The sequence below is a fragment of the Patiria miniata genome, unplaced genomic scaffold (assembly GCF_015706575.1).
Source record: "Patiria miniata isolate m_02_andy unplaced genomic scaffold, ASM1570657v1 HiC_scaffold_7, whole genome shotgun sequence".
NCBI lineage: Eukaryota > Metazoa > Echinodermata > Asteroidea > Valvatida > Asterinidae > Patiria > Patiria miniata.
In genome coordinates this window covers 8102653-8113826 of record NW_024037074.1, presented here as the reverse complement: position 1 = coordinate 8113826, position 11174 = coordinate 8102653, and the positions used below count along the sequence as shown (strand labels likewise).

At 41.4% G+C, this 11174-nt stretch overlaps 1 protein-coding gene across 2 annotated transcripts; it reads right to left on the bottom strand.

Annotated features, from left to right (window-relative positions):
- Positions 1-3111: 3111 nt before the first annotated feature.
- Positions 3112-10648, bottom strand: LOC119718795. Of its 2 annotated transcripts, XM_038188215.1 has the most exons (5): positions 10083-10648; positions 9649-9717; positions 6435-6500; positions 4232-5288; positions 3112-3546 (listed from the first exon to the last, which is right to left on the bottom strand). In XM_038188215.1, exons 4-5 carry the CDS (start codon positions 5278-5280, stop codon positions 3471-3473), a joined length of 1125 nt encoding a protein of 374 aa, XP_038044143.1. In that variant the 5' UTR covers positions 5281-5288; positions 6435-6500; positions 9649-9717; positions 10083-10648; the 3' UTR covers positions 3112-3470. The 2 variants fall into 2 exon arrangements, with proteins under 2 accessions (XP_038044143.1, XP_038044145.1); XM_038188217.1 differs by lacking the exons at positions 9649-9717; positions 10083-10648 and having other exon boundaries at positions 6435-6591.
- Between the last annotated feature and the right edge of the window lie 526 nt (positions 10649-11174).

Genomic DNA, 11174 nt, shown 5'->3' with positions numbered 1-11174 from the left:
CCATATGGAAAATAGCACACACATACAGACACACGCACGTTTGTTTATGGTGTAAATCGAGGATTTACTATTGTTCCTCTTATCTTTTCCTTCAGTTGTTGGTACTTCAACTTTTTCCGAACAGCTCTCATTGGTTTTGTACAGGTTTTCTAATCGAGGTCGTTCTCGATTTCCTGTCCTAGATTCACCGACGATATTGCACGTGTGTGTCCTCGATGTACACCATAAACAAACGCTTTGATTCTGGAGGTGTGCCGACCCATGGTTTAAGGGTTATGTTCCCATCATGACATGCCGTTGGGCCATGGGTTGAGTTCTGTTGGGTTCTGGCACATGAAATAGTGTGTTTGTGTATCGTGTTTATAATTGTGTGACAAAAAAAATGACATGTATACGAAAACGCCACAGAAGAAACTGTGCCCTCAAATTGATGTAAGCCTTCCCTTACTTTGGTAAGTTACATCACTCGAACAAAATAGTGATTTACAGCCGAAATATGGTGGCATCATAGTTTTATTCATTGAGGGCACTGCTGAAGTATAGTACAAAATTCTGTATTCATGACTTTTTTTGAATTTTTTGAGTCGGCGTAATGTTTGGGGTTCTCTCGTATGCACTTTACAAAGTATTTACCGGCGAGAGCTTCCGAGAGAAAAAAATTCTTAAACACTCTAACCCACGACCTCCAGCTTGCTAGTCAAGACTTCTTAACAAATCGGTCACCGAGATATGGCCAAATATGAGTTGCATTTCCTGATGTGAAACTGGATTTGAACCAACTAGTCAACCCCGGCTGGTTTAATGATCGAGGGCTAAACTGTCTGTGTTTGTAAGCAGGACGGTTCGAATCCTGTCAGAGTGATCTCGTTATTTTTTTCGCAAGCTCACGAAAAGCCTTGAACGCAGGGCACTTCTAACATTAAACTCATTCCATGACTAAGAACAAAAGCACATAGACCTTCGTTGACTTTTAATAAGATTAAAACTATTTCACGGACTAACCGCTCACAAAAATACAAAAGAGATTCCCCTGCTCCCATACAACATACACTCAACATGACAGGATGCATGCCTTTTGTCACTGGTTACGAAACCATACTTTCATCTTATTATTGACTAAGCTTTCTCCCTCGGTGGACTTCAATGCCAACAAAATCTTGCCTTCCTCTTATCGTCAATCGCATCGACAATACTCTATTTTTCCATTAACCTTTGGATTTTTTTTTAATTACTTGCGACTAGGCAAGGTAGGGGAAACCACTTCTGTAGAGTATGTACATTGAGTTAGGATGTAACATTCAGATAATTCATACCATTCCATCTCAAGTACAGTTCGGTCATCCCAAGGGTTTTGAAGTGAGGGACGATTGACGCGATATGCACGCCAAGCTATTGTCACTACCGCGCCAGTAGTGAGGAAATGGCAGATGCTTTAAACCGATTGCCGGACCCAAATTAAGGTCCGATCTATAATCCTCTGCCGATTGACTGATACACTGACTGCCTGTCTGTCTGTCTGTCTGTCTGTCTGTCTGACTTACTGACAGACTTGACTCATTGAGTATGAATGAAGTCCTATAAACTGACTAGCCTAGTGGCGTAATTCCGTATTGGCGAGTAGGGAGGAATGGATGGAGCCTACCAGCGGCGTAGCCAAGCAGCTCCCCCCCCTCATACTCGCCCCTATGGTCAGATCCTTGGCTACACCGTTGGGAGGACCATCCTGCAACCCCGGGGAGGGGGAGGGGGCTGGACACCATTTGACAATAGGGGCGCTGTTCCTGATACAAAATTAATATACTATACATGTACATGCAGTCTTGTGCGCTCATTTAAGCTTATACATAAAAACGTCGCATCCATTAACGCCTTTGTAATGCTTGTTCTCCGTTTTTTTTCAAAACTACCCGGTATTCATTAATTTTGACAGGTGTAAAGCTACAAGATCAGCATTGATTAGTTTCTAACCAAAAACAAAATCTAGGAAAGGGGGGGGGGGGGGGTGATCAAGTGGCTCATCCCGGGCGAAAGTCGGAGGGGGTATCCTGACCATCCTCCTGACCCCAAGGGATTTCGCCCATAGACGAGCCAATCTTATAGTCTTGTAATAGAACAAGCAGACCACAACTTAATGGAAAGAAACCAAAGTTCATATATAAAGTTTGCACTATTTTCAAACTTATTTAACAAAAAGTACCTATAATTCTCAACAGAATTAAACAAACTCGTTTATAATAGAAGGAGAACACTGTAAATTGACAGAACAATTGTTGACATTTAAATTATATTTTATAATTTAATGTATATTGTTTCATTTGACTCAAGTCATTTCAAAGAACTGACTCCATCTTATCGATTGAATAAGTTACATAGCCACAGCATCAACTGACAGAGTACCTAAACGACATACCAAAATTAAGTTAAGTAGGCCCTAAGTAAGTTGAGCCAACCAGCCTGAATGCAGTGATTTTGCATTCATTTTGTTGACATACAATTCGATATTTTATCTCTCCGAGTTGTTCGATCCATTTGCGCTGATGTAATGAACATATCCTTCATTGATTTCATTCGTCAAGGACCAGCCACTCAAAAAGCATGCATTGTTCACGTGATTCATGAAAGCGAACACAACTACGGTCTACACCAATGCTCAACGTCAAGGGCAAGGCTGTGTAAGATGTGAGGAACAATGCATCAATGCAATTCTCAAACATCCTTGAGAGAAACCACACACAATAAAACCATCAATTAACTTCACAAGAAATCCCAACGGTATTACCAAAATGGTACATGTAGTTTAAAAGGCAAAAAGGTATTCTATAGAATGACAAGTTTTTCAACAATGAACACCGTATATATACTGTACCTATATTATTGCTGCTAATTTGATACATTTATAAATAACAAAACTCCAACATACTGGCAAAATGCCAACAATAGCTCAACCTGGAGCAAGTTCGGGCGCGAACTATAGTTAACCGTACAGGGTGAGTCAAAAAAAAACGAAAACCTAATATCTGGACCATTGTTTTAGTTAAGTTTTGCATGTAGCACTTTTAAAATCTAGGATATGAAAGCCCAATTCATAAGCTTCCTTTTAGTACAAGAATCATTAAAATCACTCATGTACTTTTCAAGTTACAGAGTTTTAAACAAAACCACCGTTTTCGTTCTGTCCACGGATCACAAAAAGTGCTGAAAGAACACTGACCTTTTTTGTGATCTGAGGTACGCACAACTTATTTATTAAGCTAGGCCATGGCACGTGTTCGCTTAATGAGCGTCAGGCGTCGTCGCGCTTCGGCGATTTATGTGTTCGAATGTATCATTTTGATGGTCTCCCCTAGACTAGTCCCCGCCCACCATAAATGTGGATACTGGATGGAACGGGAACCAGTCAAGGTCTCCCCAACTCTCATGGGGGACCTCCATATGTCTTGCTCATGACGAGGCACCGATGCAGCGTAAGCTCATCTATTACTAGTCGGTGTGTTCCGTTGCCAAGCCAGATATGACAGCGTTATTCCAAAGCCAAACTCCACCGATCTGATGCAATAAAAAAAAAGGATGATAAAGAAACGGTGTGAAATTCGAGTTAATAGTTTTACCCTTTTTTGGCATGGGCACGACATATCCTCCGCCCCCCCCCCCGAACAAAATCTTCATTTTAGCCGTCAAAATATTGTGTCCCCATCATGGCCGCCTCTTATCTCTTGTTGAGAGCAATTTTTTGTCTATGTCGTGGGCACATGCTAACAATAATGACGTATAGACGTATGTACATTAACTCTGGACGCCCGTTTCGGCCGTGACATTATGCATCAAGAATAGCGCCACCCAGTGTCTGATGAGACATAATTTGCGCTATAGATACCAAAATTCCTCGCTTAATACCCGTGAAAAAGCATTCGATCCGGTTTGCTCAGCACAAAAAAAGGCAAGCAGGCAAGAAGATTTGCACAAAAACATCTTAAAATCTCGTGTACAGAGTACGTGATTTCATTGGCTAGTTATCTTTTTTTTTATAGCTCAGTACGTAGCTCAGGTTGTCCGCTTCCATTTATATAGCAGGTAGTTGGACAATATTTCACTAGCTGCGTTGACGTGATTCTACCGCGATACGGTTATATTGGGTCTGTGCTTGGTTAGTGCCAGTTCGACCTATCTCGATACAACCACGCAAAGGTCTCATTAAGACCAGTATCAACACTTAATAACAGGGCCTTCATACCTTTGAAGGGTTTGGTAGACGAACCAGCCCATCACATCCTCCACGGGTTGCAGAGGATTGTTAAAAACAATCATTCCGTAGATACCGAGGAGAAAGCAGAGGAATCCAATGCATGACGTCATCACACCTACGATCATGACCTTACGAAGTGGATTGGGTCTCCTTCCAAAGGTCCTCATTCGTCTTGGTGATGACCTGGGAGGTACGACGTCATTAGACGCTAACTCGGTTTTTCTGTCATTAGGCTGGCTAGAATCTGTCCTATTGGAGACATTCTCAGATTGTTGCTTGTTATCATTTTCGTTGATCTCAACAGATATACTCTGAATTCTAGCTGGGACATCCGTGGAGTGACTGACGCCACTAACACCGCCCTCCAGAGTCACAGGCAAGTTATTCGGTGACGTACGAGACTGGTCCTGTGACGCCTTCTGGAGGTGAAAATTACCAGCGGCCGCGGTACGCAGCGTACTCCTATGTCCTCTTTCAATGATGTGCAAACTCCTCACGGTCCAGAAGAAACCAAGCGACAGAGCAAATCCCCAGAGGGTGGTCAAAGCCTGACACACAAGGAGCAGCATACACGTTCCGGCCACGAAGACTACAAGAATGTCAATGACGGCTATAAGCACAAAATGAGCCGCGATTGTACCAATTAGTACCGGTAACCGCTGAAACTCAAGCCGCCTGATTTTAGTAAGTTGCCAGAATGTTGTCTGCACTAACACGAATGCGGACGTGAGACACGGCACGGCCAGATCCTCCAGAAACTGCACAAAAAGCGCAGGTAACACCTCGCGGACGCGGTAGGGATCGGCAAGGAGGAATAGCGCCCTCATAAGTCCGAAGATAATCATGAGAATTTCGACAGTCAATAGGAATTTTACGTTGCGCTTTTCGCGGAACATCCTGAAAGATGTGAAAGATGATACTACCACGAGAAGGATGAAGAGGCTGGCGAAGACATAAGCATGTATCCAGATGGCTGTCTCCACGTAAGGGATGTCGGCGTTGGCCACGCACCCAAATGCAGACTCGTTGGCATCCATATTCTAGCCTAAGTGGAATGACAGAACTTAACAATTATTCATAAAAAAAACTTTGTTACTACCCGCTGACATTCGAGCCTTCCATCAAGGTAGCAAGCCAGCAGGCCTACTAACCATGCGGCCAAACCCGCCTGCTAGCCAGCAAGCCTGATATAGTCAGCAAACCAGCAATCCAGCCAACCAGCCTGCTTGCAAGTCAGCTAGCTACACAGAAAGGGAGCCAGCAAACCAACTAACCAACCAGCAAGCCAACCAACCAGCCAGCCAGCCAGCCAGCCAAGGCAGCCAAACCAGCCTGCTAGCCGGCAAGTCGGCCAGCAAGCCAGCCAAGTATGCTAACCAGCAAGCCTGTTAGCGCCAGCAAGCCTTCCAGCCAGCATGCATGCAACCCATCAAGCCGGTCAGCAAAGCCAGCCAGCCAGCCAACCGGCCTGCCAGCCAGCCAGCCAGCCAACCAGCTAGCCGGCCATCCAGCCAGCTAGCTATAGCAAGCCAGTCCGCGGGGAGCAGCTAGTCAACCAGCAAGCAAGCCGGCCAGCCAGCAGCCTGCCTGCCCTCCGGGGAGCCAGCCAGCCAGCCAACCAGCTAGCCGGCCATCCAGCCAGCTAGCTATAGCAAGCCAGTTCGCGGGGAGCAGTTAGTCAACCAGCAAGCAAGCCGGCCAGCCAGCAGCCTGCCTGCCTTCCGGGAGCCGGCGAGCCAGCCAACCAGCTTTCTAGTCAGCAAGCCAACCAGCCATCTAGACAGCATGCAGGCCAGCCTGCTAGCCAGCCAGCAAGCCACCAGGCTCAGCTTCCACCGGCTACCTCTCTCATGCCAAATCGTGGTTTCTGCAACGTACACTACACACATACAGACGTGCATAGTCGAATAAACCTGTTTTGCCTAAAAGTCTGAACACTTGTACACTCACAAAATAATTGACAGTTCATTCGTTTTTCTTTAAGAGCCGCATTTAAATCAATTGAAAAGGTATTTTGTTCCCCTTTTGCTCGTAAATTTATATTTTTTATATTTAATATTTAATGTTTAATGTATAATTTTATGTTTAATTCTTAATCCGTTGCATCTTTATTTTAGCTAGCAATCAAGCGAACTTAAAAATTATGTAGCATCCAATTAATCAATCAATCAATCCATACATACATACATACCGTAGATAAGCTGTTCGCAGACTCAGGCTCAAACCATGTACCAAAGCAACGATGCAGTATCACATGCTGTGTGAAGACCAAGAGTTACATTAGTATTTTTGTCAGCAGTGTGGTATAGCCTAGCTAGAACCACGAAACTGAAATTGATTTTCATAAAACCAACTAGTATAGCCTAAAGTTTGATCGAAATAGCCTGCATCGGAATCGTTCGTTTTAAGCATGGATACAGGTCGACGGACGCAGACCACGTACGGTGCCTTAATGCATACTTTTGTTGAATCCGATCCGAGGCATGTGATCTCATTTTACCATAAAAGATGGAATGACATATTAATTTTGAAAGGATGCAAAGTGAGTGACCGGGAAACACGTCAACCGGACATTACAATAAAAGGCCGATGACCTTTGCTGGACGGACGAGTGCATTGGTCGGCTTCCTGTCATTGGTGTAAAGCAAACCTTTTCTTTTCATAAGATGGAATTATTTTCTTTCCAAAACTTTTCATTTGTGTGAAATTTTATTTCAAGATTCCAACAACATCACAAATTTAGATCACAAAATTTAGCTGTCCACCACTGATCATTTACCGTTCTACACGCCTGTGAAACCAGCTTGAAATTTACCTTAGGGAGTTTGCCAGTGTACAGAGTTTAAGTCGGGTTTAAAACTCATCTTTTTAAGCAGGCCTTTCTTAATTCATTGGTAATGGTATTTAATGGCTGGCTTTTTAATGTATTTTTAATGTATTGATCTATACCTTTTTAAGCAGGCTTTATTAATTCATAGGTAATGGTTTTAATGGCTTGGTTTATATATATATGTTTAATGTATTATCTATGCCTTTTTAGGCAGGCTTTTTTTAATTCATAGGAAATGGTTTTTAATGGTCGGGGTACTCTGTTTTTTAATGTATTGATCTATAACTTTTAAAGCAGGCTCTTTTAAATCATATGTAATGGTTTTTAATAGCTGGGTTTATAATGTATTTTTTTAATGTGTTACGTTACTCTATGCCTTTTTAAGCAGCTTTTTTTAATTCCTAGGCAGGTTTTTAATGGATATTTTCTTTATCTATTAAATGTGTACAGCGCCTAAGAGCATATAATGGATTTTTGGGGCTATATAAATGTTACTTATTATTAGTCTTGCCGTAGATCTGTCGATGGTTGGCCTACATTAAATCTAAACCTAATTTCAGGCGCTAAAATTGAACTGGACTGCATTAACACCAAGAACATTTCAGGATTTTTTTTCATGGAAATGTTTAATTTTTGTCATGACATGGCTGACGTGGGTGACATGGCTGTGGACTTGAAATATTATTGCTTTTCTGTTTTAGTTTTTACTTTGATTAAATTAAACTGATTTCAAATGTATCGCTAAATAATGTTCAAGCATTTTGTTCTAGGGCCTACTCGTACCTGATACTGATAAACTTGATATTTTGACAAAACATTACAGAATGAACAGTAAACATCAAAAAGCATCCTTCGGAATCTTTTTTTTTTTCAGTATTGGCTGGAGTCGAACCCACAACCTGCAGACTTCCACGAACATGGTACCTTTCATAGTTAAATAAATCCTGTTTTCAAGATGAATGTATAATTATGTCCTTAAATATATCACGATTACTCATTGTGTCCGCTATTTTGCGCAATTCAGTTTGTGCAAGCACCACGCAACTATGAACTCAATTGACTTCCGAATACGGGAGGGAATGCGCATGGCACGAACAACTAGCGTAACAATATGCCAAACTCTTTTCAATTGTCATAATTCACCTTGTCAGTTTCCCTGTTTGAAAAAAAAATATTCCACACAATGAACCCGTATTTGTGTGGTCGTTTTTCTTTGTGCTGATCTAACATTAGGCCTAATGTATGCCGTGTATAAACTGTATAGACTATGTAGGCCCTACATGTACCAGTTTATTAAGTCTTATTTATCTGTCCTGTAGAAATAATTGAATAAAAAAAGGGATACTCATGAAGTAGACGTGATCTAATAAACAAATGTATAAACAAGATCACTTCTTCAGAAAAGGTTTAATCATTATTGCGGAGTTCTTTTATCATTTGCAAAGACCATTCAGATGTTTGATTTGTTTTTCTCAGTGAGTAGTGAGTGGTGCAAGCTCAGGGCGCATCAACAGTTAACAATTACAGTTTATCACTAGGCTACATGTTATTGAAACAAATCGAGCAACTCCAACTATTTGTGCAGTCCGTACTAGGTCAAGTTTTTGTTTAAAAGAGCCCCATAACGTAAATGTTTGCCATTGTTTAGTGCTGCAGAATGTATGCCAATCCACGTTGGATGTTTGCAGGCAAAGGAAAAAGTCAATTTATCCGTCCCAATGCTAATAACACGGTTTGCCATCATGGCTATCTGACGTAAATAAAGTCTTGAACAAATAATACTCAGACAGGACGTTGGTCAAAATAAACGTATATGTATACGTTTATAGCGAAATACACCCACTATTCACTATGAAAACACTCTGGTTAAATTTGACTAGAACATACAGCCTGTCTCCAAAAAAATGGTACAATCAGAAAAAAAAAGGTTAAATATGAATTTTCAAAATAAGTCATTCTTACTTGGCATAATATTAAAGAACAAAGACTGGGCTTTCCAATAGTGTTTGTTTGATCTTATTTGCTTTTGTCAATTCAGATATATAATCAATTTAGTGCGATACACCAACATTTTGAGCCACTTTTATGCATGGGCAGAGTTGTTTCGAGTACTGTGCCATGCTGTCTTGAAGCTCACAAAAGATTGCAACTTGGCAAAAGAAACAAACTCGATTTTTGTGTTCCGCAGTAAACTGGAGTTATCTCTGGATTGACAAAAGCAATTGAGATGAAACAAAAAGTATTGGAAAGCCTGGTCTTTTTTCTTTAATGTGATGCTCAAAACGATTGTACCATTTTTTTTTGAGACAGGCTGTAGTCAACTTTCACCCAGCTGAGTCGACCCATGCCGTAGTCAGCTGCAGTGTGTGCAAGTTGCACATTTTCTAGTCAAATGCAACAAAACGTTTTTACAGTATTGGGAGTGCAATCAAGTGAAGTGGACTAAAGGCTTATTAACGGCGTGTAAATTATTTTTAACGTATTTTTTTGTAAACCTTTACTTAGTCAGCACAACTGTCAGGTTGATTTGGGGGAAAATCTGTCAATATTAAAAGGGAGAGGTGAGCACGCTTACCTCTGATATGCGTAGACGACAGATGTATCTGGCGTCGTCAGTGCAAACTGTTGGCTCTTCAAACAGATGCTGCGAAGCCGATAAAGAAAAACGTAAATTAATTTCTTTTTGATCGATAGTAATCTATCTGAACAGTAACAACTCCGAATGGTTTGTGAAATTGAGGTTTGTGGCCTAATGTCGTCATGTGCTCGACTAGACAACCTATAAAGAAAAACATAATTATGTCCTTAATTTAGGTTTAAGGAAGTCGAAACGGCGCCACTAATAAAACATGCGGGCACCATTTTTCTAAAATTATCTCTGGAAAGGTTTTTACACTGAAACATTCGTCATTTACGTCTGTCACTCGTGTGGTTTGAAAAAAAGGTTGTGAAGAGTGAACTTCACAAGAAAAAAAGAAAATCATATAAAGGTGTTAAATCTGAACTTACATGTCCACAGGCGACTGCAACTGGCAAAGGCACATATGAATGAATGTGAGACAATGGTACGTCCTACCATGGGCTACGAAACAGTGTGCCTATATGGTCGTACCTCTACGATGTAATGTGCAACGATTCCACCTGATGCATCGACTGTTGATTGGTCCATCAGTGGCGCGTTGAGCGCTTTACATCGGCATAAGTCGGCTGGTGAATGAATAAAATCTGCGGTACGACGCGGAATTAATTACGAATTAATTAAGTCACCATGGCGATGAGTAATCGACTGATGATGTTGTTTGCCATCCCTGGTAATGCCGCATGGAGATTGCTGCGCTGTGTAGCTTAAGTACGCACCGTGCATCATAGCAGTAAACAGTCATAATTTATTGACACTGTTTGAGCGTACTTCCCGTTTTGCTGAAGGACCCATTTAATTACAAACGGTGAAGTCATTATCCATGAGATAGGGTATTGATTTACCTCCATGAAGTAAAACAGACGTAGGTACATTGCCTCAGCGACTATTAACAGCACTCACTGTGGAGACACATTTTCTTCATGCGTGGTTCAATTTGTGTTGATCGTACATTGTGTTGAAAGTATATCGAACTTGTTGAAGCACACGATATAAGCGGTGTGTGTAGGACTTGTACATCAAGGTCATCGAAAACCAAACATTTCAATAACAAAGGCGTTGTGTGTACATGCCAAGCAGTGCATTACAATAAGTGCCAGTGCTACGCCCAGAACTTCATTGCCAATTATCAATGCCCGGTCACCAACGAGTCGCAGTCAATAAGCTTAATTTTGAAAGGAAAAAAAAACCACACACAAAAAAAATAATAATAATTGAAAATAACTAAAAAAATAAAAAGGGGAAATACCGGCCGTGATGTTTCGATTTTAAAAGGCCCAGGTTTAAAAATGTACTTAGATTATATTCGCACAAAATGTAGACAGGTTTGTTTTTTACTCCGCACACTTGGCCTCCGCAAAATCAGATAGGGGGAGGGGGATGAGGGGTGGGGATGGGGGGGGGTACCATCTTCAGATGGGGACGTTGTTCAAAACAGACGATTTTTTATTATGCACACTAAC

Bases quoted from the DNA above. Each gene is read 5' to 3' on its own strand.
- LOC119718795 (XM_038188215.1), bottom strand. From the start codon at position 5,280: ATGGATGCCAACGAGTCTGCATTTGGGTGCGTGGCCAACGCCGACATC. The intron at 3,547-4,231 runs GTATGAAGGCCC...TTATTGCATCAG, and splicing joins GTCTACCAAACCCTTCAAAG to ATCGGTGGAGTTTGGCTTTG.